General features: G+C 60.9%; 2 protein-coding genes across 15 annotated transcripts; both read left to right on the top strand.

Moving 5' to 3' along the window:
* The first annotated feature begins 2,772 nt into the window (after positions 1-2,772).
* Positions 2,773-17,757, top strand: SLC16A5 (solute carrier family 16 member 5). Of its 8 annotated transcripts, XR_004983427.2 has the most exons (7): positions 3,922-4,130; positions 6,557-6,819; positions 9,405-9,548; positions 12,776-13,597; positions 14,553-15,240; positions 16,259-16,260; positions 17,741-17,757. XR_004983427.2 is itself a non-coding variant. In XM_045572338.1 (6 exons), exons 3-6 carry the CDS (start codon positions 6,621-6,623, stop codon positions 14,819-14,821), a joined length of 1,434 nt encoding a protein of 477 aa, XP_045428294.1. In that variant the 5' UTR covers positions 2,773-2,793; positions 3,961-4,130; positions 6,557-6,620; the 3' UTR covers positions 14,822-15,448. The 8 variants fall into 8 exon arrangements, 6 of the variants coding, with proteins under 6 accessions (XP_045428294.1, XP_045428297.1, XP_045428295.1 ...); XM_045572338.1 differs by lacking the exons at positions 16,259-16,260; positions 17,741-17,757 and adding an exon at positions 2,773-2,793 and having other exon boundaries at positions 3,961-4,130; positions 14,553-15,448; XM_045572339.1 differs by lacking the exons at positions 16,259-16,260; positions 17,741-17,757 and having other exon boundaries at positions 3,921-4,130; positions 14,553-14,816; positions 14,849-15,448.
* Positions 17,748-26,591, top strand: ARMC7 (armadillo repeat containing 7). Of its 7 annotated transcripts, none has more exons than XM_045572343.1 (4): positions 17,748-18,300; positions 18,395-18,538; positions 21,268-21,334; positions 21,443-22,230. In XM_045572343.1, the coding sequence occupies exons 1-4, from the start codon at positions 18,210-18,212 to the stop codon at positions 21,537-21,539; spliced, it is 399 nt and encodes a 132-aa protein (XP_045428299.1). In that variant the 5' UTR covers positions 17,748-18,209; the 3' UTR covers positions 21,540-22,230. The 7 variants fall into 7 exon arrangements, with proteins under 7 accessions (XP_045428299.1, XP_036268039.1, XP_036268036.1 ...); XM_036412145.2 differs by having other exon boundaries at positions 17,755-18,300; positions 21,308-21,334; positions 21,443-21,459; XM_036412144.2 differs by lacking the exon at positions 21,443-22,230 and adding an exon at positions 25,228-25,369 and having other exon boundaries at positions 17,756-18,300; positions 21,308-21,334.
* Positions 26,592-26,598: the final 7 nt, after the last annotated feature.

Raw genomic sequence — 26,598 nt, forward strand, 5'->3', positions numbered from 1 at the left:
CCAAGATGGTGCAGACCCCCAGGTATATCCTCCCTGTCCCCCATCCACGCCTCCCTAGTCTGGGATCATCCTGTAGGACCATAAGATAAATCTTACTAGATCCCATCCCTCCTCCTGTTACCGGAGAGACAGCGAGACTGTGGTCCTTGTCTTCTTGAAGGAAAGATTTCAATCAAGAGACAAAGTGCAGCAGAGCAGACAGAAGCCTTGACGGGTTTGGCTCAGTGGATAGAGCGTCGGCCTGCAGACTGAACGGTCTCAGGTTTGATTTCGGTCAAGGGCATGTACCTTGGTTGCAGGCACATCCTCAATAGGTAGTGTGCAGGAGGCAGCTGACTGATATTTCTCTCTCATCAGTGTTTTTGCTTTTTTGTTGTTGTTTTTTAAATATATTTTATTGATTTTTCACAGAGGAATAGAGAGGGATAGAGAGCTAGAAACATCGATGAGAGAGAAACATCGACCAGCTGCCTCCTGCACACCCCCCACCGGGGATGTGCCCGCAACCAATGTACATGCTCTTGACCGGAATCAAACCTGGGACCTTCAGTCCGCAGACCGATGCTCTATCCACTGAGCCAAACCGGTTTCGGCTCTCATCAGTGTTCCTAACTCTCTATTCCTCTCTCTTCTCTGTTTAAAAAAAAAAAATCAATAAAAAAATATTTTTTTTAAAAAAAGAACTCATTGGCTGCAGCAAGAGCACACTCAGGAAGGGAGACCAGGGGGCTAAGCACAGCAGCAGCAGCAGCAGCAGGAGAGCCCAGGCGGGCTGCTCTGACTCACTGGGAAGGCAGAGGGAAGGGCACCTGGAGACAGGCTCGGGGGGTTCACTCAGCTGCCCACTGCTCCCCTTTGGCATGGGGTGTCTTACAGGGAAGAAGGGGGCAGGGGATGGCTAGGGTGTGCTCCTGGAGGAGAGGTGGAGCCGGGTCCTTTGCATTGAGGGCATTTCTCTCTCTTGCAGGTGAAATCTCAGGGGAGGGTCTTCATAGAACAGCCACCAGCTCTCCAGGTGTGCTCTCTCAGGTCGTGGTCTCCGCTGACTGGCCGGCGCCGGGGCAGGGTCATGAGTCACTGCAGCTGGTCCTGAGGCAGCCGCTACGGGGTTCCTGGTCTGGTTTTGCTGCTCTTCTGGGCCTGAAACTGAAATACCACTGAGGCCTGGAGGGTATCTTCAGGGAGGAAAGACCAGGGGGTTAAATTACATGACCAGCGAGCTGCCAGGGCCGGAAAGGTCACCTGGGGGCGGGGTCCCGCTTTCCCAGGTTTGCCCTTTGCCAGGCCCCGGGCTTCCCGCCCTGGTGACCTTCTGTACCTGGCCCGTCGCCCTTGCTCTGCTCAGGTCCGCCTAACTGCCCACAACACTCCCACGGTTTACATCCAGACACCTTCCAGTTACACTGAATGTCCTCCCGTGTCAGAGCCAGCCGGGCACGGAGACGGGTGGCACAAAAAGGGAACCACAGGCACAGCGACGACGTGTCTAAGACACGCCTTCCAACCCGTCACAAGTATCGCTCTGTGATACACCCAGAGGTGAAGCCACCTCGTGGGTGGCAGATGGTATCTCCCGTGGGTTTGATTAGCATTTCCCGATGATAAGGATGTTGAATATCTTTTCATGTGCTTGTTGGCTGCTTTGGAGAAATAGCTACTCAGATCCTTTGCCGGCTTTTTACTGGGTTGTCCTCTTACTACCGAGTTGTAAGAGTTCTCAGCACAAGTCCCTTATCAGATACAAATGGTTCCTCCCATTCTGGTAATTTTTTCACTTTCCCGGTGGCATCCTTTGATGCACAAAAGTGTTTTCTTTTGCCCTGGCTGGTGTGGTTCAATGGATAGAGCGTCGGCCTACGGATTGAAAAGTCCCGGATTCGGTTTTGCTCAAGGGCACATGCCCAGGTTGTGGGCTCAATCCCCAGTGGGGAGCATGCAGGAGGCAGCCGATCCATGATTTCTCTCTCCCTCTCCCTTCCTCTCTGAAATCCATCAAAATATATTATTCTTAAAAAGTGTTTTATTTTGCCGAAATTGGTTTGGCTCAGTGGATAGAGTGTTGGTCTGCGGACTGAAGAGTCCCGGGTTTGATTCCAGTCAAGGGCATGTACCTTGGTTGCCGCGCATCCCGGGTGGGGGGTGTGCAGGAGGCAGCTGGCCAATGTGTCTCTCTCATCGATGTTTCTAACTCTGTATCTCTCTCCTTTCCTCTCTGTACAAAATCAATAAAATATATATATATTTTAAAAATAATAATTTAATAAAAAAATTTAAAAATAAATTAAAAATTTAAAAAGTAACTACATTTCAAACAATGCATATCAAGGGCTGGCTAGCTGGGGGCGAGGACAGAGGGTGTGGCTCTCACGCTCTGGCCTGTCATTGGAAGCCCCCACCCCCACCCCGGGCAGCTAACCACCCTGGCTTCCCACCCCCTTCCCGCTAAGAGAGGGAGCCTCTTGATCGCACGCTTTCTCCCTCGCTCTCCTGGGGTCCCCAAGAGGGAGCATATGGTCTATGCAAATCACATGCTAACGACATTCAAATGAGCCCCGCCCAGCCGGGGCCGCCGGGCGGCCGGACGGTCCACGCCGCTCGGAGGAGGGGCCGGGCGGGATGAGGTGCGGGCCCCGCCCGCCCCGCCGCGCTCCCCGCGCCCGGCTCCGAGGTGTCCCAGCCCCTGCGCCCGCCTCCCGGCCCCCGCCCCGCCTGCCCCTCCGCCCGGAGGCCGGAGGCCGGGCCGCAGGAAGCCGGCGGGGAGCGGAGCTGCGGCCGCCGGCGGGGCCCCAGCCGGTAAGCGGGCTCCTCCCTCCCCGCGCTCCGCGGCGCGCCTCCGCCGGGGCCCCGTCCGCGCGGCTGCCCCTCCCTCTGGGGGCCCCCCACCCCGTCCGCGCGCGGCCGACCCTCCCTCTGGGGTCCCCCCTCCTTCTGCGCGCGGCTGACCCTCCCTTTGGGGTCCCCCAGCCCCTTCCCGCCGGTCAGGGGCGAGGATCTGGGAAAGCCTTATTGTCCCGGGTGCTGGGCTGCCCCAGCTCCGATGGCGGGGACCCCCCCGCCCCTGAGGGGTCTCTCCAAAGCGACTGCTTGATCCCCATGACCTGGGGAGCGAGGGGATGGGCACCCTCACCCCCCCACCCCGCAGGCCTGGCCTGAAATGTGCTCACGGGCGCCGCCTGGACGTCCCCAAGCCCCACCCCGAGGAGCTCCGTCCAGGGAGGGTGGGCAGCCGAGTGGAAACAGGATCCCTGACGGCAGACAGGGCCCAGGGTGGCAAGAGGTCACCAATTTCTGTTGCCAACCACCTCCCTGGCAGGCTGTGGCCGGCCGGCGCCTGTGGGGCCACGTTCGGGGCAGAGAAGGGCGAGGGTGACCTCCGGACCTGCCTGCTTCCTTCCGGGGCCCCTGCCAGGTGCAGGGGTTTGAGGGTTCCCGCTGGCGCTGGCAGCTCCGGGGCCCACGGGGAGCCCTAAGCTGCCTGCACCGTGCCCTGTGTCCTGTATCCGGACATGTGTGTGGTCTGGCGAGGGAGGGGGTCTCCAGGGCCTGCCTCGTGCCCCTCCTCTGGCTGCTCTGGGGCTTTGGCCCCTCCTTTGCCCTCACCGTGAGAAGAGAGGGGACGAGAGAAGGGGCCCTCCACTCTGCACACCTGCCCAGGAACCCCCACACCCCGGCATGAGAGCATGGCTGGGCCTTTCCACCATGCTGGCACACTGGGAAGGACAGGGAGAGGATGCTGAGGGCCCAGCAAGCCTCTGACATCCGACGGGAGGCCCTAAACACAGCCCTGGGGTTGGGAGGGTGACACACGTCATCCTGGCATTGTCCCCTGGGCATGAGGGTGGTCGCTGGGTCGGGGGAGCCCCTGAACGCGGAGGGGACTGGCTCACCCCCGGGCCCAGGAAGTGAGAGTGAGGTGTCCCCAGCCGCATCTCCCTCCTTGCCCCGACCGCACACCAGCAGGTGGTGACTCATGGTTCCCAGCCCGGAGGAGAGACCACTTCCCCGCTGGGGCCGAGGCCACGCCAGAGCCCCCAGCCCCGTCGCGTCTCGGAGTCTTCTGGAATGGCCCTGCCCGCCAGGAAGCCAGCTCGGCCTTGGTCCTCGGCTTGCCCGCCTTCTGGGGAACACAGGTGGGTCACGTTAATAGTATTTGGGGGGCTCTGGGGGAGGCTGGGGGGAGCGGGGAACAGGTGCTTGCTCCTCGTGTAGGAGATGGGGGAAGGGGCAGGGGGACGGGAGGGAGGACTGAACCGCTCCAATGTGGTATGACAACCACCGCTGAGGGGAGGAGACAGGAAGGGGTCTAGCCCCCTGGGTGGGGGTCAGGGTGGCCTCCTAGGGCGGGATCTTGAAGGACCAATCAGACTTCTCTCCGGCTTAAGATCTTGGAGGAACCGCCACTACAGCCAAGTTGGGGAGTGGGAGGGACAGCTTGCTTGGAGGCGGGGGCGGGGGGGGGGGGGGTTGGCCTGAAGGACCAACGGGACATAAAGCCTGGAGATGCTGAGGTGAGAGGCTGGCCCTCTCTCCTCTCCAGGAAGGCTGGGTCCTTGGGGGAGCACCCCGAGGGACGAGGCCAGGGGTGCCCAGGCTGGGAGGCAGCACCCTATGAGAGGGCCCCGGTGCTGAGCGGTGTCCTAGGCTCTGATTGCCTCCGGGGAGGAGAAGCTGTGAAGTTCCTGGAGTGAGGTGGGTGCAGAGTGGAGGTCCCCAAAGGCGCTGTCTGGAGAAGGGGCTGCCGAGAGGGGCGCGAGAGGGACGGCTGCACGGAGGGGCAGGACGAGGGTGAACCAGAGGGGCCATGTCTCTCCTCCCATCTCCCCTCCCGCCACCCCCCTGCGTGCCTGTGCTGCTCCGAGGGGAAGGGAGTGCCGGGGTGCGGCGGCCGCGGAGGGGAGAGTGGGAGGAAGTGGGGGTGCAGGGGAAGGCTGGCGGCCCTCCTGGGAGCAAGGAGGGGAAGCGAGGGGCCCATCCTGGAAAGCGGAGGAGCCGCGATGTGACAGGGAGGAGGGCGAGCGATGGGCGAGGGTGTGGGGACTTGACATTCAGGTCGCCTGGGGAGGATCAGGTGGCACTGTGGCCTTTCCGCTTGCTGAGGGCACAGAAACCCTGGGAGGGGCCCGAGCCAGCGAGGAGGAGCCGGATCTGAGGTTTGCCCGGGTCGGACGAGGGGATACCCAGGGCCGGTGCCCCAGGCCGGAGCCGGGGGCAGGAGCTGCTCCTGGCCCGCCCACAGGAGGGCGCAGTCACACACTCTCACGCACGCCCTCAGGCTGGGATGACGGGACAATGGGCTGGGCAGGGCTGTACCCCGAGAAGGGATCTGAGCACCTGGAGCACTCCCTTCGGGGTGGATCCCAGCTTCGGTGCTGTCCGCAAGCTCCTGGCCTGGGGGGAAGGTGTGGGCTGCTGGGCTTGGCAGGAAGAGGGGGTTTCATGTTTCTGAGTTCCCATGGATCTTCCCCGGAACCTGGGGCTGAAAGGGGGGAGGCTGTGGGAGCGGGAGCGCATGGGCCCGTGGTTTCACGGAGGCCAAAGCTGCTCCACGGCTGCCGAGCCTGGAGCCCCGAGAGCAGGTGAGTAAGAGGATGTTGGGGAGAGCCAGGATGGAGGGAAGGTCCGGAAAAGGGCTCTGCCTTTGGGGGCCTGGGGGTTCTTGGGGCTTCCAGGTCTGGTTACGGCAGTTTCTGTGATGAGGGGGAGTGGCCCGGGGGTGGCAAGGACCTGAGACAGGACTGAGCCAAAGATGTGAGGGTGTGTGTGTGTGTGTGTCTGTGTGGGTCTATGTAGCATGTGCCTGGCTCTGCATTTGTTTGCATGCCTCTGGGCTTGCCTGCGTGTTTCTAGGCCAGTGTGTGTCTACCTGTGTGTCTGTATGTGAGCATGTGTCTTGATTTGTGTCCACGTGGGGCTGTGTATGTGTTGGCGTGTTGGGAGGAGCAGTGCGCAGAGGAGCCCTCCCAGGTGGTAGGTCATGGATCGGCATGGACTGTTGGCCGTGGCTCTTTCTATTGTAGAAGGAGCCTGGCAGGGCTGTCCGAGGCCGTGCCCTTGTGAAGTGTTCTGTACGCTCCTCGGCTGCTCCGCGCCAGCTCGCTCACCTTGGCCACTCCGGGATTGCGAAAGACGGTGTTTGTGTGCGGGAGGCCCGGTTATGAATGGAAATGTATGCGCGTGCCTGCGGGGTCAGTGGGACGGCCCAGGCCCTGCTCCGTTCTCCGGGCAGTTACCTGGTGCCGTGTGCCCGGGCCTAGGCCGGCCCGCCCCGGAAGTCCCACCTGCCGGCTGCACCGAGTGATGTTAGGCTGGAAAGAATCCCACTCGCCTGCCGGGTCCCTCCGATCCCACACCTGCCAGCGCCGCCCGCCAGGCTGGCTCTGGGAAGTGGCTGGAAGCAGATGCCAAGGCCAGCGCGTGGGCCCCTGGCCGCCGCCCAGGGGGTGGCGCTCCTCTGATACCTGCTGTTGAGGCAAGAGGGACGGTTTCAGCCGCCCAGGGAAGGCGGCAGGTGAGCTGGGAGGCTGGCGGCGTCATTCTGACCCCTCTCTCCCCCCAGGCGGCCCAGGCGCTGGTAGCAGTGGCAGCGAGGCCGCGGCCGCTGGCAGCGGTCCCAGCAGAGGATGCCCGGGGCCCTGGAGCGCCCCGAGGGCTGCTGGGCCTGGGTGGTCCTGCTGGCCTCCGTGGTGGCCCAGGGCCTCACCCTGGGCTTCCCCGCCTGCATCGGCATCTTCTTCACTGAGCTGCAGCGCGAGTTCCAGGCCAGCAACAGCGAGACCTCCTGGTTCCCCTCCATCCTGACGGCCATGCTCCACGCAGGGGGTAAGCAGCCGAGGGCTGAGGAGGGCCGGGGGTGCAGGAAGAGCCACAGCCTCGCTGGCCTCTGGGTCCCTCTCCTGGAGGCCCGGGGCTTTGCCTTGAGGGTGAATTCCTAAGATTTCACTTGATTTCAGCAGGGCCTCTGGCTCCCAGGGCTGGAATCCTGCTCCCCTGGCTGGAATCCACTGGGCTGGGCTGGACAAGGGCTGGGGAGGCACCCTCAGTGGCCACTGCAGGATGGATCCAGTCTAGAGGAGGCGCAGCCTGGGGTCCAGCTGGGAGATCACCCCAAACCTTAGTTCCTTCCCCTGCAACAAGGGGTGACACCCCGCGTCCAGCCCACCTCCCACGTGGGATCGTGGGGGCATCACGTGACACTCAGCAAGGGCTGAGGGAGGGAGATGTCAGCTGTGAAGGCTTGTATCCTGAGATCCTCGCCCGGGCGTCAGGACCCAAAGGGGCTCTTTGAAGGCACCGGGAGCGAGATGGGGGCATTGCCAGAGCCCTGTCTCTCACCAGGCAGCAGAGAGGGGGGTTGCAAGAGCTGGGAGATGGAGGAGGCAGCCCCCCTCATTTCCTGGTTGGCTCCTCCAGGGCTGTGACCTCCTCACCCCGCCCCCAGCCATGGGAGAAGGTCAGCTGTCCAGGGAGTCTGCACAGCAGTCGCGGGCTCAGGGGCCTGCCCCCAGCTTCTGGCTGCTCTGGCCTTCAGGGAGACTCCGCAGGGGCCTGTAGGAGGCCTGGTCACCTGGAGCGGTGTCTGGTGGGGCGCAGGGCTCTCCCTGCATGAGGGTGTGGGATGCTTGCCTGGCAGACCTCATCTCCCTGCCTACCTCCTGCCACTTTCTCCACCTGGCACCAGTAGCTGCTTGTCCTTCCACTTCCTTCCCTCCAATCGGGCGGGAGGTCAGAGTGCGAGGTGCCACCTTTGCTGGAATGCCTTCTGAACCTGTCACCCCGGGCACGGGCTCAGGGCGAGGGGAAACGGCCAGGCCGAGCCCAGGCCACGTGACCTTTTCACTTGGGAGGCTGGTGCAGAGGTGGGCATCTCAGAGGGCTCCTTCCACGTAGCCAGACGGGTCTGGGCCACAGGCTGGGAGCCGGGCATCTAGTGGGACCCCCACTTCCCAGCCAGCTTTCCACTCACTGCCCCCTAGTAGGCTGCTTGGGACTCCTGTCTGTCTGCTTAGAACTCCTGTCTGTCTGCTTGGGACTCCTGTCTGTCTCTTCTGTCTGTCTCTCTCACACACACGCCTTTAACCCATGCTCAGAGATCGATAGACCATTTTAAACTGGGAAGTATCGTTGATCCCAAGCGCCTCCTGCTCCCACACATTTCAGAGATGAGGAAAGTACGCAAGAGCAAAGTGCAAGGCCTGCCCAAGGTTGCCGAGTGAGTTCTGGCGCCTGCCAGCGGAACACCCTGCCTCCTGGCGCCCCACCCAGCACCCCCAGCTACCTCAGCTGAGCTGGCTGCCCGCCCAGGCCCACCCCGACTCCATGACTCAGGGCTTTCCCCAATATCACCTTTCCTGACACAGGTCAGCGGAAGGCGGCAGGGGGGGCCTGTGTGCACCCGGGGTCATACCCACGGCCAAGCCTCGCCTCTCCCTCCACTGTGGCCTCTGCTCCTTTATCTCTGAGCATGGGCTGCTCACTTCCTCTTTCCCCCCCAAAGCTGATAGCGGCCACACGCACACACACACACACACACACACACACACACACCCCCCGCTTCACCCCAGAAACGCACACGCTAAGCTCGTGCACACTCACACTTTCCCTGAAACTCCGTTCCGGGGCTTGGGGGCAGGGCACCAGCTACGAGGCGAACGGGCCTTGCCCAGTGCAGCTGGCCGGGACTGGCTGGTTTCGACTCCTCTGGGTCTGGGCCCGGAGAGAGCCGCTCGGGGTGGGGTGGGGGTGGGGTGGGGTGGGGAAGACAGGCCCCTCTCCCACAGCAGCCGCACACCTGGGTGCCGGCTCTGGTGGTGGCTGGAGGCCGTGGGGGAGGGGAGAAGGGACCCCACCCAGTTTTCTCCAGTTGCCAGTGCAAAGGGGTGCAGAGTGGCCCAGGCCCCAGCTCTCACCCTGGACAGACGGGCGGGAGGCAGCAGGAGGGCTGTGGCCAGTCTTCTTGAGGATGGGGGGTGTGCTCCCTGATTTAGATGCCTGGTCACCTCCCTCCTCCACCCCCGGACAGGCCCCCAGTGAAGAGTGCACCCCGGCCTTGAGCCGATCCTGTTCCAGCGGCTGGAAGCAGCCTCGGGTGGGCGGCGACGGTCCTGTCTGCGTCAAACTGGACGTCGGACATCGGCAGCACCTTACCTCACACCTGGTCACACATCCCCCAGCCTGACCCCTCCTGTAGGAGAGGAAACTGAGGCAGAGAGAGAGAGAGAGAGAGCCTTGCTGGGGTCACGGGGGCAGTGCGTGGCAAGGTGGGCATCAGGATCCAGGACTGCGGGCCCCAGGGTTCATGCCCTTTAAGCCTCCTGACTAGTTCCTGCTGGAACCCCTTCCCGACCTGCCCCCCCCCCATCCCCCGCTGGCTGGCTTCTCACCCCGCCCCTCCCCCTCCCCCACAGGGCCCCTGTGCAGCATCCTGGTGGGACGCTTTGGCTGCCGAGCGACCGTGATGCTGGGGGGCGTGCTGGCCAGCCTGGGCATGGTGGCCAGCTCCTTCTGCCGCTCCCTCGGCCAGCTCTACCTCGCAGCGGGCTTCTTCACAGGTGACTGTCGTTCGTTCGGAGAACTGCTGGGCGCCTATTGGGAAGTGTCCGATGCAGGTGGACGGGGCCGGCAGAGCTCACAGGAGGGAGCCCCCAGGGAGAGGGGCCACGGACAGATAAATAAGGGGCCTATCTGATCGCGACAAGTGCGTGAGAGACGGGACAGCGCTGTGACAGCGTCCGGCGGAGGGCGGTGGTGAGCCGAGGTTAAACAAGGGAGCATGTAGACGATCGAGAACGCCCGAAGCGGGAGGTACGCAGGGTCGAAGGGAGGTTGCTGTTTGCAGCAGCAAGCAGAGGAGGCTGAGAGGAAGGGACGGCTGGCGGAGAGCTGAAGAAGGGGGTCTGCCCCAGGCTCTGGAGGGGCGGGAAGGGCATTCCAGGCAGAGGGGACAGCAAGTGCAAAGGCCCTGGGGTGGCCAGGAGCAGTGTGGTGGCCAGATGAGCAGAGGGTCATGAACAGGGGTGGAGGCTGGATGGGGGTTCAGTTGTAGTGAGACGGGAAGTCATGGGATGGGTTCGGGCGGCCGGGTGAGTGACATCATGTGATCACTGTTTGCAAAGCTCCTTGCTGCCCACCGGGGTGCTCAGAAAACCCTGTGGGAGGCTGAGCACGTGAAGTGCAGAGAAGAGGGAAGGATGAGCCAAGAGCAGGAAGGCGGACCCCAGGCCGCTGGGCCCCGAGCTGCTGGAAGGATAAAGCAGCCATAACCACCACAGGGAAGGATGGGAGGGCGGGTCTGCAGGACGACGGGCAGCTCAGAGGAGAACAGGCCCCGGGCTGAGTGACTGCTGGGACATTCTGAGATGGCTGGTATGCACGTCTCGAACTGAGGGGTCACCCTGCTGTCAGAGGGAGAGCGAGGGCTGAGCCCAGGGTGCTCCGGTATGCAGTGGTCCAGACGGGGAAACGACAGAGAAGTGGGAGAGCCCGGCGGGTGGGGTTTCTAGGAGGAGAAAATGAAGGAAGTTCGAGAGGAAGAGGGAGTGGTTCCGGGTGCCAGGCCGCTGCGGGGTCAGAGCCAGTGGGGCGCAGGCTCCTTGGATTTGGCAATGGAGAGGTTGGTGACCTCAGCGAGAGCAGCTCTGGAGCAGAGGTGGGGGTGAAAGTCTGATGGGCGCTGTTTCGACACAGCGCGGGCAGAGGGCAGTTGATCAAGCCTCACACGAGATTCTGGAGCAAGGGGAACAGAAATGGGCGGGACCCAGAAGAGGCTGTGGGGTCAAGGGAGGGTTGTGTTTTGTTTTTAATGAGAGAAATAACAACGGAGGAGAACGATCTGGAAAAGGGGTGGGAAACGGGTGATGCGGGAGAGAGGAACACTGCTGGAGGGCTCTCCCTCCCAGTGGACAAGAGGCAGGGCCGGAGGGAAGGGCTGGCCGTGACCGTGGGCACAGATGGTCCATTGTCACCGGCGGGAAGGCGAAGGCGAAGGCGGCTGTCAGCGGGGAGTGAGGAGCGGGGAGGTGTGGAGTATAAAGAGGAAGAAAGCCCGGGCCTCATCCAGGAGGAGGGAGAGTTGATGGATGGCATGTCTGGCCACCCAGGGCCCGCCTGAGGCCGGTGGTCATGGCGGCTGTGAGCTTCTCTCCAGAAGGCCCAGCTGTGCGGGGGCGGCAGAGTGAGCTGCGTCAGGACAGGGGGCCCGGGAATGTGTGCCCGGCAGAGGGAACGCAGCAGCGATGCCCGAGGCAGGGAGCAGCGCGGTGTCCGGAGGAAGAGAAAAAGCTGAGGTGGCTGCCTCCCGGTGAGTGACAGGGAGCGGCCTGAGGTGGCAGCCAAGAGGTGGCCGGAGGCCCGATGGTACAGAGCCTTCCAGGTCAGAGTAAATACTCTGGCTTTCCCCCTACGTGTGAGCGGGAGTCTCTGGAAGGTGTTAAGCAGGGGAGAGACTTACTGTGATTTTAAGTTGTCTTAAAACATATATAAAATAAATTTAAAAAAACAAAAAACTATATATATATAGCTTTTGGTTGTTTTTTTTTTAGAGAGAGTGGAAGAGAGAGGAAAAGACAGAGAGAAACATCGATGTGAGAGAAACACATTGATTGATTGCCTCCTGCATATGCTTTGACCAGGGCCCGGGCTGGGCCAAACCGGCTAGAGCTAAAATACATATATATCTGTATTGATTTCAGAGAGGAAGGGAGAGGGAGAGAGAGAGCAAAACATCAATGATGAGAATCATGGATCGGCTGCCCCCTGCCCCCTGCACACCCCACACTGGGAACCAAGCCCGAAACCCCGTCACGTGCCCTGACCGGGAACTGAACCATGACCTCCTGGTTCACAGGTTGACGCTCAGCCACGGAGCCACGCTGGCCGGGCTGATGTTAAGTTTTTAAAGATCACCTGGGTACTGTGCCCAGGGGACAGCTGTGCCCTGGCAGCCCTGGGAGGGCAGACCTGAGGGGCGGATGTTTCTAGGGAGGGGGGCGGGCAGGCTGACGCCATCTCAGATCCCTGGGGACCTGGAGGTGGGTTTGAGCTAGAAGGGAAGGAGAGCAGACGCGGGACAGGCCCCCGTGACCCCGCTGTGGGTGCTGTGGGCCTGTGACCCCGCTGTGGGTGCTGTGGGCCTGTGACCCTGCTGTGGGTGCTGTGGGCCCGTGACCCCGCTGTGGGTGCTGTGGGCCTGTGACCCTGCTGTGGGTGCTGTGGGCCCGTGACCCCGCTGTGGGTGTGACCCCGCTGTGGGTGCTGTGGGCCCGTGACCCCCCTGTGGATGTGACTTCGCTGTGGGTGCTGTGGGCCCGTGACCCCGCTGTGGGTGCTGTGGGCCTGTGACCCCGCTGTGGGTGCTGTGGGCCCGTGACCCCGCTGTGGGTGCTGTGGGCCCGTGACCCCGCTGTGGGTGTGACCCCGCTGTGGGTGCTGTGGGCCCGTGACCCCGCTGTGGGTGCTGTGGGCCCGTGACCCCGCTGTGGGTGCTGTGGGCCCGTGACCCCGCTGTGGGTGTGACCCCGCTGTGGGTGCTGTGGGCCCGTGACCCCGCTGTGGGTGCTGTGGGTGTGACCCCGCTGTGGGTGCTGTGGGCCCGTGACCCCGCTGTGGGTGCTGTGGGCCCGTGACCCCGCTGTGGGTGCTGTGGGTGTGACCCCGCTGTGGGTGCTGTGGGCCCGTGACCCCGCTGTGGGTGTGACCCCGCTGTGGGTGCTGTGGGCCCGTGACCCCGCTGTGGGCGGCTCCAGAACGCCCTCGAGCTGGTCCCCCCCTTCCCCCACAGGCCTGGGCTTGTGCTTCAGCTTCCAGTCGACCATCACTGTGCTGGGCTTCTACTTCACCCGCCGGCGGGCACTGGCCAACGCCGTGGCTTCGGTGGGCGTCTCCCTGGGCATCACCCTCTGGCCGCTGCTGGCCCGCCACCTCCTGGAGGAGCTGGGCTGGAGGGGCACCTTCCTGGTCTTCGGCGGGGTTTTCCTGCACTGCTGCGTCTGCGGGGCCATCCTGAGGCCCGTGGCCCCCAGTGTGGCCCCCGGCGCGGCCCCCGCGTCCAGAGGAGGCCCTCCCGTGCCCTCCAAAGCCCCCGCGCCCGGCCGCCTGGCAGCGTGCGGCCGGGCCACCCTGCGCTACCTGGCCTTTGACATCCTGTGGCACAACGCGGGCTACCGTGTGTTCACGCTGGGCGTCACGTGGATGATCCTCGGCTTCCCGCTGCCCCAGGTCTTCCTGGTGCCGTTCGCCATCCGGTACGGGGTGGACGAGCACAAGGCCGCCCTGCTCATCTCCATCATCGGCTTTAGCAACATCTTCCTGCGGCCCATGGCCGGGCTGGTGGCCGGCCGCCCGGACGTCGCCCGATTCCGCAAGTACCTCTTCAGCCTCGCAGTCCTGCTCAACGGGCTCACCAACCTGGTGTGCACCGTGTCGGCCAACTACCGCGTGCTGGTGGGCTACTGCCTGGTGTACAGCGTGTCCATGAGCGTGGTGGGCGCCCTCTTCTTCCAGGTGCTCATGGACGTGGTCCCCATGGACCAGTTCTCCAGGGCCCTGGGCCTCTGCACCATCCTGGAGAGCATCTCCATCCTCCTCTCCCCGCCAATGGCTGGTGAGGCCCCAGAAGGAGGGCGCGGCCGGGAGGGCAGGGTTAGGGGGTGAGGCGGAAGGGACCGTCTGCACAGATTTGGGCCCAGCCAGCATCCCAGGGGTAGGAACTTGGAATCTGTGATTTTTTTTTCCGCAAGCACCTCACGGGACTGGCTGCAGCCTGGTCCCCAGCTGGCACTCAGTATGTTACATTTTTTTAATTGATTTTTTACAGAGAGGAAGGGAGAGGGATAGAGAGTCAGAAACATCGATGAGAGAGAGACATCCATCAGCTGCCTCCTGCACACCCCCTACTGGGGCTATGCCCGCAACCAAGGTACATGCCCTTGACTGGAATCGAACCCAGGACCCTTCAGTCCGCAGGCCGACGCTCTATCCACTGAGCCAAACCGGTTTCGGCTGTCCCTGCTTTCTTATCAACAAAGTGAGGGTGAGAATAGAATCTACCTGGTAGGCTTGTGGTGAGGGTCACGCGTCACACCGTAAAGCGCTTAGTGGAGAAGATGGGAGAGTCACTGCGAGGCACGGATTGGCTGTTACTGACATCCTGGTTCTGCCACTTCCTCCCCGTGGGACCGACCCCACCAGTCACTTACCTTCTCGCAGCCACAGTGTCACCTGCAAAATGCAGGAAAGAACTCCTGCCGTAACCGGGGCTTGGCCTATGCCGAGCCGATATCCCCACCCCCCCCGGGCCCTTGTCAAAGCTCCTGCCCAGAGGGAGCACCGCCCTGCAGTTCCCTCTGGCTGAGGACACTCCCTGCCTGGGCCCGAGGAGGGTCCGCGCTTCCTCTCCCCCTTACCTTGACCCACTAGTTACTGAGAGCCTGTTCGCTGCCAGCCACAGTCCCCGGCCCGGTCCCTCCGGGACAGAAAGGAAGCCCTGCTCTCGCGGGGCGGGCGGGGCGGGGGGAGCTGGCCGCCAGGGCCGGGCCTCACTGCTGTCCGTCCCGCAGGGTTTGTCCTGGACAGCACCGACAGCAACTTCAGCTACGTGTTCTACATGTCCAGCTTCTTCACCGTCTCCTCCGCCCTCTTCATGGGCGGCGGCTTCTGTGCGCTTCAGCGGAAGGAGAGGCAGGGCCGGCCGGCCGGGGCGGGGGCGGCCACCCCGGAGGCGGCCATCCCGGAGGCGGCCCCGCTGCCCGCCCTCCTCGGGGAGGACCCCGGCAGCTCGGAGAAGCAGCCGTGCACCGAAGAAATCACGTATGTGACCAGCGTCTGAGTCCCAGGATCACATGTGTGACGGGCATCTGAGCCCCGAGGTCGGGGAGCGAACACTGCCTCCGCCCGGGAACGGGCGTCCTGCTGTTTCACTGGGCAAAGCCGGACCCAAAGGCCGTCCCGTCCCGTCCATCCGTCCCGCCCCGCACGTCGGGGCTCAGCCAGGAGCTGGCCTCCGAAGACTCAGGGTTCCTTCCGAGGAGCAGATTCCAGGAGCTGGTCCTCCTGGCGTTTTTCCTTGGGCACCAGGGGACGTGGGGCCCAGGAAGGTGGGTCTGAGCTCACGGCCGACCGGGCTCAGCTGGCCGCCCACTGCCGCTGCTACAGCTCAGCACGCCGGGCCTTCGGGTCCAGCCTGGATGCGTCTGAGGTGACCTCTCTGTCCTTCTCCAGCTCCAGACAGTTCCAAAGAGCTTGCCTGTCCCGAGCCCCCCGCCTCCCTTCCTCCTGTGGCCCAGCCCCTGCCCTCGGGGCTGCCCCCAGCACAGGCTGCTGGGCCCCCCGCAGACTGGGACTTGGGAGGAAGGGCCTTGGGGGAGAATCGGTGGTGGCCTGCAGCCACCGGTGGCCACGCTGCGGATGAGCCTGCATCAGGGTTCTGACAGATTAAATGTCGGTGGAGCACCTGTCCTGCTGTCTGTGCGGAGAATCGGAGGGGAGCACCTCACGTGGGTCCTCGAATCAGTGAAGTGTGAGGAACCCCCTGCCCACGCGGCAGGGCCCCCCTCCAGGGTCTCGTTCCTTTGTCCCCTCCAGTATTTGACCGGGAAGGTCAGTGCTGGGGGTTGGTTGGGGGAGCTGGCATTTGACTGAGCAGCAGGGAGGGTCCGATTGCTAGGCAGGCCCCAAGGGCCTCTGGGAAAATAGAAGCCCTTCTTTGCAATAGAAGCCCTTCTGCTCCCCTCTCCTGCCCTCCTGTCTCCCTGCTGTGTCAGGCCTCAGCCCTGGGTGAGTAGCTGCTGGGCCAGCTACCCAGGGGCCTGTGTTTGGCCGGGAGGTCAGAGCGCTCCCCACACACCCTTGGCTGGTGCCCTTCCCCGAGGTCACCCCTGTGGGGGCTGGCTGCCATCGGCCCGGGCTTGTCCCGGCAGGGTCCTGGCCGGGGGAACCGAACACGTGTGTTTGAATTACACACAGATGTGTTTCCTGCCGCAGACTATAAACCCCGGAGCTAATGAAGCGGGAGCCGCGCCTGGAGCAGTCCTCCCCCTCAGTCCCCCCAGCTTAGCAGGGGCTGCTCACGCCCAGGGCCTGGTTTGTTGATTCAGGCTCAGCCAGGCTCCAACGAGAAAACCTTATCAGGAGGATTGATTTTATTTTCATGATCCGCCTCTAGCCTTCCTCCTCCACGCGTCCAGCTGGCCTGAGTAAGCACCGTTGGCGTTGCCCTGTCCTCTCCAGGACCCTGCCACGAGTGCCCCCTTATGGCCAAAGAAAGTAGTGCAGAGGCGAAGCAAAGGGTGCTTGACCCGAGTTCTATAATATGTTTGACTCTGCCTCAATTTACTGTGTGCCTTTGGGCAAATTATTCAGCGTCTCTGGTCTTCTATAAAGGAGGAGGCGGGCCTGGATAAGTTAAAATCTCTCCCCGTTTGAAAAGTCGGATCCTGAAACGTCCCACTGCCTTCCTGCTCCCCATCCCGTCCTGTGCTTGGCCACCACCCACAGTCTGTGAACTGAAGGGGCAAAACATGGGCACATTTCACCAAGTCCTGTCTCCTCCATCTTAATGGGGTGGAAAAGGAGGGAATTGGGCTGGTGAGTAGGTAAAAGCTTTTGATGCTCGTAGCTCCCAGCTTTGAAACAAGCATCCCCTAATAGGCCCACTTCCTTGAAAGATTTCTTTTAGGGAAAAAAGATTATCAGTGACCATTCAGCACCGAGAACTCTGACTTTATCTGCCCCGGGCAACAGTCACCATAATCACCAGGCAAATATTTATTAAGCATCTACTGTGTGCCTGGGACTGGACATAACCGGTAAGAACTGGTCAATGCCCTCAACACAAAACCAAGGACTGAGAATTTTTCTCCAAGGAGGGGGGCCCCTGAGAGCTTAGGAGGAAACCAGAGGGGGGAGGATGGGTGGCCCATCTGACTCCAGAACCCACACTTGGCTGTTCTGCGCCAGTTCCTGAGTAGCACAGGGTGGAGCTCTGTCCACAAGCCTTTGCTGCTTTGTCTGGCCAGAGGCAGAGAAAGCCCCTGGCCACCTCTGGCTGAGTGTACACCCCCAGGTCGCATCCGGTCCCCAAAGAAGCAGCCTCGATATCCAAGCACCCAGACTACGGCCATAACTATGCAGGCCCCCGGGGAGGTGTGCATCAGGCAGGGACTGACCACAGGGAGTTGAGCCCCTCTATGTGGGGCCCGCTCCCAATGGGGCTGTAGCAGGAGGGAGGATGATGGCCCAGGGCCAAAGGCACATGGTCCTGGCCCTCAAGAAGCTCACAGCCCAGGCCCCCTTCACCTCCGTGGGAGTGCGGCAGGACCACCTCCTTCCCTGGCGCTTTATATACCCAGTGCCTATGAGGTCCGGTCACACACCACCTTCCTGAAACGCCCCAGGAAGTAATGGGGCCTAAGGGCTACACCACCCAGGACTGCTCCCCAACCCAGAAAGCGGCCAAAACGGTACATCTGGGTGGAAAGAGGCTCCTACCACCGGTTGGCGCTGCCCTGGCGCTCCCTGTCCACTTGGCTGGCAAACAGCCTGACCAGAGGCGGAGGGCTCAGCTCAGGGCGGGGGAGCATGGGTGCCAGGCTCGCCCGGCTTCTTGGAAAAGGACCCGTGGGAGGGGGCGGGGGGGAGCTGACGCCCACGCTCCAGTGGGGCGTCCTTCGGTCGAGGAGGCTGGCCTGTGCCCCCTCGGCAGGTGCAAGGGGATCTATTGGTGGTTCTGCCTCGACAGCCCCAGAAGAGTCCCCCTAAGCACCCACAGCCCTTCCCGGGCCCTGGCGGGGAGCCGGGATGTCTACTCCGCACGCGCGCCCAGCTCCACGACGGCCCCGCCCCTGGTCCTCCTGGGCCCGCCCCCGCCCCGCCCCTGGGGCGGAGCTAAGCGCGGCTTCCGCCGGAAGTCCGGGATCCTACGGGAAGCCGTACCCTGCCGCTCGGGGCAGGGTGGTGCTGCTCCCTCCTCCCGTGCCCTGTCGCTTCCGTGTCCCCCGCGCCCCAGTTTAGATGTTCACGCCCCACTCTACACAGCCCTGGTGTCACCCCGCACCCCAGTTCCTGCTGCACATCCCTGCACAGCCTGACGCTGGGAAAGGAGCCCGGGGCCCGCCCGGGCCCGCCCTGGCCCAGGGAGGCCCAGGGGTGTTCCCGCCCGCCTTTCCGGCCCCATCACTCTCCTGCCTGCCCCCCGTGCGCCCCCCGCCACCCCGGCCATGGCCCAGAAGCCGAAGGTAGACCCCCACGTCGGGCGGCTGGGCTACCTGCAGGCGCTGGTCACGGAATTCCAGGAGACGGAGAGCCAAGGTGAGGGCCACAGGGTGGGGGTCCGGGGACGGGGCGGGGGTCCGCCCGCGACCCTCGCCCCGAACCGGGCTCCAGCGCCGCTTTCCCGCCGCAGACGCCAAGGAGCAAGTCCTGGCCAACCTCGCCAACTTCGCCTACGACCCCAGCAACTACCCGTATCTGCGGCAGCTGCAGGTCCTGGACTTATTCCTCGACTCGCTGTCGGAGGAGAATGAGACCCTGGTGGAGTTTGCTATCGGTAAGGACGGGACGGCCTGACGGGCTGCGGGGAGATGAGCGAGTCGGAAGTGAGAGGCTGGGAAAGAGACCTCAGGCAGCCCCTCCGCTGCAGTGGCAGCCTTCGGGGTTCACACATGACCGGTCCCGGCCAGCCTGGGTCAGGTCTGGCTCTCAGCCCGGGAGCCTCTGCATGCCTGCCTGCCTGCCTTCCCACCTGCTTAGAGATGAGATCATAAGTGAAGGAATGGATTGCAGCCACTTGGGAGAAGAATATGTAGAGTGATCTTTTAAACATCTTTATTTTAATGTTGTCACATCAAGAAAAGCAGAGCTGACTTAGAATGACTTGAATTCTAAGTCTGAGACCTATTGAATTCTTCACCGGACAGATAGTTATGGGGCATGTACTGTGTGAGCAAGGCCCTGTCCTAAGTGCCGGAGAGACATGGCCTGCCCTGCATTCCCGCTCTCCTGGGCAGCTTCCTGGTTTTCTCCTCCCAGCACTTTTTCCTCTGCTTTTCCTCCCTCCTTCCCACCAGAGCAAAGTTCTCAATCCCAAGAGCAGTGGCTCCCTGGGCACTGGATCTCTTCACGGGATCCCCTGCAGGTTCAGGTTCTCTTCTCCTTATTGTGCGAGTCCAGAAGGAGAGCCAGCGCTCCTTAGAAGCGGATCTGGTTCCTGCTGTCCTTCTCCTTTCTCTCCCCGTGGCCGGGGCTCAGTGGGAAACGCTGGCAGCGCTCACTCTGCTGTGGAAGGCTCTGTGCTGCGCTTGGTCGTTTGGAATCTTTGAACCAACGGCGGGTCTGAGATTGTGATCTCCGCGAGGGCAGAGCCCAGCCTTGCTTATCTCCGCTGCTGTCTGGAGGGCTCTGGCCTTTTGGTCCGGGAAGGTGAGAGAGGGCCCGTAGGTGCAGAGGACCGGCCACCAGCCATAGGCTGAGACAGCACCTCCGTGAGGGGAGGCCCAGTGCCTGAGGCTCACACTGAGCACTCACTGGAGCCGGGAGTTCACCCCATCTTCCTGGACCCACATTCTGCGCCCAGGGGACCCGCTGCCGGAGCCAGTGTGTCCTCACAGTCCAGTGTGTCCTCTCCCCTGGTTCCCATGGCGCCTGGCCACTCCGGCACCTCCCTGGGATGTTCTGGTGGCTGGTCAGCCCCGGCCCAGGTTTTAAGCCGAACTGTCACCAGACGGTACTGCTCCAGGTAGGGCAGGGCATGGGAAGCGAGGGAATTCGGGGAGCCAAATATAAAGCCAGATCTCAGCAGATACCTGGATGAGTATTCCAGGCTTGTGCCCCACACAAACACTCCGGGAGCCTTGGCATTCATTTGGGAATGTTTGCCCAAAGCACCATGGCTGACTCTCAGGCATCCTGTATGCCGTGGGTGCACGCCGGCGCCATCTTAGATGCCGTATGGAGACAGGAAGGGGCCGGGAGAGAATCCTCTACTCCTGTGAAAACTGGTTGAATCCTGGGACATCACAGGACACTTGAGTCTTGTTACTAAAACTGGGTTCAGATAGGTTGCCTCCCCGAATTCAGGTTAAATCGCTTTCTTGTGCTCTATTTCCTGTCATACACGAAGCTGCCACTAGATGGTGGTGGTGCTCAGAAAAAGGCAGGTGTAGGTAAGTCCTCAGGGGCCTCTCTTTGGAAAACGGTATTTAGGAAAATGGAAGCTAGGCATGCATACCCCTGACCCAGCAGTTACAGTCATCGCAGTAGGGCACATGCATATCCAGACACGTGTGCAAAAATGTCGCTAGCAAACTTGTAACAGACACAGACTAGAAACAGTAACCGGTAGACTGGATACCAACATTGTGGGATGTTGCTACTATTTAGCAGGGCAAATGACAGTCAACAACTACATGCAATGACGTTATAAATTTTTTTTTAAATTTTTTAATTTATTTTTTTGTTAATCCTTACTGAGGATATTTTTTCATTGGTTTTTAAAGAGAGTGGAAGGGAGGGGGGGAAAACAGAGAGAAACATCCATATGAGAGAGACCCATCTATTGGTTGGGTCTCTCCAGCACACACCCTGCTCAGTACCAGGGATTGAGCCTGCAACTCTGACAATGTGCTCTTGACCAGAATCGAACCCGGGACCCTTCAGTCTGTGGGTCGATGCTCCATCCACTGAGCCAAACGGGCTAGGACAGTCGTCAGCAAACTCATCAGTCCACAGAGCCAAATAGCAACAGGACAACGATTGAAAGTCCTTTTGAAATTCCTATTCTAACGCCACTTCTTCAAAAAACACTCGCCCAGGCCGATTCACGTGGCACAAAATATAAAAGGTAGTGGAAGGTAACTCCCTCTCTAACCTTCTCCATAGCTCACCACTGTTACTCGTTTCTTAAATATTTTTTGGAATTTACAAACACGTATATATCTATATGAATATATTTTTGCATGTTCTGCAATGTGGCAGTATACTATATATTCTTCTTGTCTTTTTTTTTTTTTTTTTTTTTTTTTACTTAGCAGCATATCTTGACGTACCTGCAGCGTCATCATTCCTGTAAAGCGGCGTGGTGTTTATTCCCTGGCGTGGAGGCGCTGAGGCCTCGCCAGGCCCTGAGGGATGGGTGTTTAGCTGCTTTCCATTTTGCCAAAACAACCAGTGTTTCAATAGACACCTTACCGGTGTTTCATTTCTTACTTGTGGGTCTATATCTGCAGGATGAATGTCTAGAAATGAAATTCATCAGTTCAGGTCAAAACTATATTCCAGGGTTTATAGGAATCTCCCTCCATTCCTGTCTCTTCCACAGTCCTCCCCTCACAGAGAACCAGCAAATGTGAGCACATACATGTATATACATGTATTTGTCCCCCCTCCTCCCTTCTACACAATGGTACCGGTAGCTTTTTCAATAGTGTTATGACTCCCAAATCTGAAATTTCAGAAAGAACCATTTTCAAGATGCTAACGTAAAACCCAAGAAACAAATAGTCCCCAAAACAAAAACCCAAGGAGAAAACAATGAAGGTTTTGACTTGTGATGGACGGTGGCCGGCCCAGGTGGGCGGGTCCTCGAGGTGGGTATGTCTTGGGCCATTTCTCCAAGGCCCCGCCTGGCCTGCAGGCACCAGGTGCGGGCTCAGCGTGTGTCAGCGTGACCCCATTTAATCCCCAGGACAGGCCTGGCTCCCAGCAACACGGTCCTACATGCCGTGTGCCCCAGAGTCACCTGCCTGACCTCTTAGAGCCTCCAGCTTCCTCATCCCAGGCCTCGTTTGGGGGTTCCTCCTCTGCCTCTCCCGGGGGTGTCTGTGGCTCCGTGTGTCTAGCAGGGCCCTTCTTTTGCCTCCTGTTTTCTTTCTCTCTCCTGTCTGGTTTGTCCAAAACACGCTCCCCAGCCAGTCCCAACTTGTTCTCGTGTTTGCCTGGTATCCATTTTTGAACTGCAGCTGGTGAACATGCAGTGGAATGCATATACCTTAAGTGCATGCATGCTCAGGTAACCAGCCCTGGTCAGGTTTTAGCAAGGTCCCTCGTGCCCTCTCCCAGTTAGTGTCTCCCACCCCAGGGTAGCCACTAACCTAACCTCTGTCCCCATGGATTATTTTAGCCCGTTCTTGAACTTCATATTAGTGGGATCATGCAGATGTGTACTCTAAAAAAAATTACTATTATTTTTTACTGATTTTAGAGAGGGGGGAAGAAAGAGGGAAAGAGAGGGAAAGAAACAGAAACATCTGTGATGAGAGAAGCATCAGTTGGTTGCCTCCTGCATGCCCCCTACTGGGGATGGAGCCTGCAGCCCCTGTCATTTGCCCTGACCCGGAATCAATCCGGTGACCTCTTGGTTCATGGGTCGCCGCTCAACCACTGAGCCACCCAGGCCAGTCAGGTTGTGTACTCTTGTGTCTAGTTTCTTTCACTCAACGATGTGTCAACCTAAGAAACATCCATACCTGTAGAGAATGTTTATGAATTTATTTGAGCCAAACTGACTATTGCTGAGAAAATGACCCAGAGAATTTACAGCTTATTTTATACGTTAGAATCAAAGGAGGAGATGTAAGGTTGGAGGGGGGGTTACATGAAATTGTTTGGTGGTGGCTTAGGGAGGCGGGAGAAAGCCAAGCGGGGAATCTCTGAGAGTGGATAAAGAATAAAACGGGGACACTTCACATCGGTGGGTACCGGAGCAAACGTTTACAGCTCATAGAGGCAGTGTGTGGGCACACGATAACAATGAGGGCTCTCTGGTCCCTGAGGGGTCAGAAAAAAGTTACAGGGGAAGGTGGCATGTTACCTCACTTGCAAAAACAGCAGGCAGGCTCACCTAAGGTGAAAATTGATCTTCGTCAAGGAAGCTATAGGGTTAGGGGCCCCTCGCCCTCCCCCCTTGCTCCCCGTGTTTGGACCAGGCAGTTAGTTGTGAGCTCCAGCAGGTGCCTGTCCATCCCTGGAGGCTCCCAGGCCTCACATGGGCACAGGTGGGCCTGCTCTCCTGAGGCCTCTGCCCCCACCTGCCGGGCTTGCCACCTGGTTCTCCCCCGGCTTCGCTGGCCGTGTCCCGCCCAGGCGCTCCTGGGTGTGATGACTAACCAGCCGGAGAGTGAGTCCGTCCTTGTCTCCCGCTTTACGGCGAGGCCAGTCCCACCCCCGCCTGGGTGCGTCTGCCGTGGCCGGAGGCTGGGTCGCACTCTCGGCAGGAGATGGTGCAGGTGTGTCCCCGTTCCCAGTCCAGCCTGGCGCCTGCCCACAGCGGGGCTAGTTGTCCTTGGAGCTTCTGGAGGGACCCCATTTCCCCTGGGTGTGGCAGAGGGCTCCCCGTCTTCTGGGACTCTGGACAAGTTACTCAACAGCCTTGGCTTCTTCTGCTAAAATGGGGGTGAAGGTAATATTTTGTGGGGTTCATTCGTGTCTCCAGCATGTGTCCAGGGAGCATCCACAGCTGTAGGTGCCTGGGATACAGAGGGACAACAGAGAGTGGGGGCCTGCCCGATGGGGCCCACTGGTGGGGACAGGAGCAGTACTAAGGCACTCAAGGGATGGCCCAGTGTGCCAAGGGCGACCTACGGGTGAACGGGCTCCTGATTTCAAGAATGTCTCTCAGCCCCTTACCTCCCTCAGATGTATCCTGTCTGGGAGCCACAGCCCAGATCCAGAACTGCGGGGGGGATTTGAGGGGAGGTCCAAGGTGGGCTGGGTCTTAGCCATCCCCAGCATCCCCAACCCTCTGCAGGTCAACCCTTTCCTCCCTCACTGCTTTAAGACCTCCAACAGATACTCGTGGAGTGCCCGTGGGTCAGGCACTGAGTTAGTCCACTGAGGCTCGTTCTTTCTTTTTAAACCAAAGAACGTGTGAACATTTAACGAACTTCCCTCCGTGTGGCTTCAGACTATCGGGACAGCCTGGCCTGAGTGGCTCAGTGATTGAGATTCGACCAATGACCCAGGAGGCCATGGTTCCATCCCTAACCAGGGCACGTGCCCAGGCACCTGGGAGCTTGATTCCTGGGGTGGGGTGGGGTTGTGCAGGAGGCAGCTCATTAGTGATTCTCTCATCTTTGATGCTTCTCTCTCTCCCTTCCTCTCTGAAATCAATAAAAATGTATTTAAAAACAACAACAACAGCCGAAACCGGTTTGGCTCAGTGGATAGAGCGTCAGCCTGCGGACTTAAAGGTCCCGGGTTCGATTCCGGTCAGGGGCATGTACCTTGGTTGCAGGCACATCCCCAGTAGGCGGTGTGCAGGAGGCAGCTGATGGATGTTTCTCTCTTGTCTATGTTTCTAACTATCCCGTTCCCTTCCTCTTTGTGAAAAATCAGTAAAATATATTTTTAAAAAATATATTTTAAAATCCCTTAACCTTCTCCGCAGCCCTTCTTGCTGATGAACTTGGCTCCATGGCCACAGGCTGCTGTGGGAGCCCCTCCCCCAGGACTCCATAGGGATCGCACTCAGTGATAAGCTCCGCTCTTGTGCTCTGGCCACGGCCCACGGCTGGCGAGGTTGACGGGGGCGGAAGCTCTGGGTTCTCTGAATGCTGGTGCCTCACCCCGGTCTCCCCAGAGGAACCCGGGCGGAGCCCTGGAAGCTGACCCCGTGGTGATGCCGGGCACCCGCATCGCCTCGGCCTCCCGGCTGCTTCCTGTGCTCGCGGTGCGGCCGTGGCTCACGTGGCCCCGGTGACCGGGCTTCCTCAGTCCGGGGGCGAGTCGTTGGGCGGCCGGGGTGCAAGAGGAAGCTGAGGTCTCGATCGCAGACCCGCACCTGCCAGTGGGCTTGGCGGGCGGTGGCAGGAAAACGGCCTCAAAGACCTCTCTGAGTCATGGAGCCGATGGCCTGGAGTGGTGAGGAGCCCCCCAGACGCAGCGGGGAGTGGCTAGTGGGGTGCTCCAGGGAACCCGCCCTGGTGAGGGAGCAGCGAGTGCTGGTCACCAGCGAGAGGGTGGCAGACTGAAGGTCTGGGGCCAAAAGGTCCCAGGGTTGGTGACTGTTTTTTACTTTGAACAAAGGGAAAGTGTATCAGCCGTTGAACTGGCTGGCCCACTCTCAGGAGAGGCCGTGGCAGGCAGCAGGCCTCTCTGGAGACCAGACTGGGCTTAGGGTCCTTGTCCCTGGGCCGCCTCCTCCCCGGCCTGGCTCTGCCCGGAGCCTCCGTGGCGGAGAAGCGGGAGGCGGGGCGGGGGAGGCCGGGCCGGAGCATCCAGACTTGCCTCGCTCTCTCCCAGGAGGCCTCTGCAACCTGTGCGCGGACCGGGCCAACAAGGAGCACATCCTGCAGGCGGGGGGCGGCCCGCTCATCATCAACTGCCTGTCCAGCCCCAACGAGGAGACGGTGCTGTCCGCCGTCACCACCATCATGTACCTGAGCGCGCCGGGCCCCGGCCGCCACCCCGAGCTGAGCTCCGCGCCCGTGGTGCAGTGCATGCTGCGCTTCTCCCTCTCCGCCAACGCCAGGCTCCGCAACCTGGCCCAGGTCTTCCTGGAGGACTTCTGCTCCCCGAGCCAGGTGGCCGAGGCCCGCCGATGGCCGGCCCACTCCGCCCTGGGCATCCCCCTGCCCCGGACCGAGGCCCCGCAGCAGCCCTGACCCACCCACCCCCCCCCGGAGACCGGCCCGGGGGCCTGGCGGGGCTGGGAGCGGGACAGCGTGGCTCCCCTGCGCGTTTCCCCCCAGCTGGTGCCCTGGCAGCCATTTCTAAGGCGAGTTCCTCAGCCTGGCGAGCCTGGCACAGGAGCAGGCGCTGGGAGAGGAGCTGAGGAAGGCAGGCCGAGATGTGGAGAAGGAAGCCAAAGGCGCTGTCCTCAGCCAGGGGCCTGCCGCTGCCCACCCCCTGCCAGGCTCCCTCCTGGAAGGCGCCCCCCTGGGCCCGGGGTCCAGGGCTCTTGCAGACGGTGGTTCTCCCAAGAGCAGCTGGGCCCGGGCCTGGGGAAACTGCCTGCACCTGAGGAGGGAGCCGGGCCCTCACAGAGGGTCTGGAGTCATTCTGAGGAACAGGAATGAGGAGCCTTGTTAAAACCGGAGCTGGGCGTGGGGCAGAGTGAATGCTGGCCCAGAAGTAACCGTGTGTCCACACAGGCCTGTGTGCCGGGCTCCATGGGAGGGCTTCCAGGATGAAGACGGCCCTGCCCTTATTAACGTGACCATCAGGCATCCAGGCCCAGGCCCTGAGCGTGATGACATCGGAATACAGGCACAAACCCTTGTACTGCGTCTTATTTCACACACACACACACCCGTGGTTCTTGTCCCTGGAAATGCATCTCAGGAGGCCTTGGGGATGCAGGCAGAGGTGCTCAGGGTGACAGAAGACCAGACACTGACCTAACGTGTGTGGCCCGTAGTCCAGTGCATGCTGGCCAGCACAGGGGAGGCTGTGGGCACCCATGGAAGGCTGGGGTTCAGGAGCAGTGGGGAGTCCTGGTCATCTGTACTCCCTTAGTGACCAAGGGAAGGCAGCTGGAGAGGAATGGCATTGGGGGGGGGGGGGGCAGGTCCTGGGCCTCTGGAAAGGGGGGGCTCTATCAGCCTCGTCCAACTGCAGCCCCCGGCGCCTGCGCTCCCCTTTCCCAAATAAAGAGCCTGAACAGAGCAGTAG

This window comes from Pipistrellus kuhlii, unplaced genomic scaffold (assembly GCF_014108245.1).
Source record: "Pipistrellus kuhlii isolate mPipKuh1 unplaced genomic scaffold, mPipKuh1.p scaffold_m20_p_44, whole genome shotgun sequence".
Taxonomy (NCBI): domain Eukaryota; kingdom Metazoa; phylum Chordata; class Mammalia; order Chiroptera; family Vespertilionidae; genus Pipistrellus; species Pipistrellus kuhlii.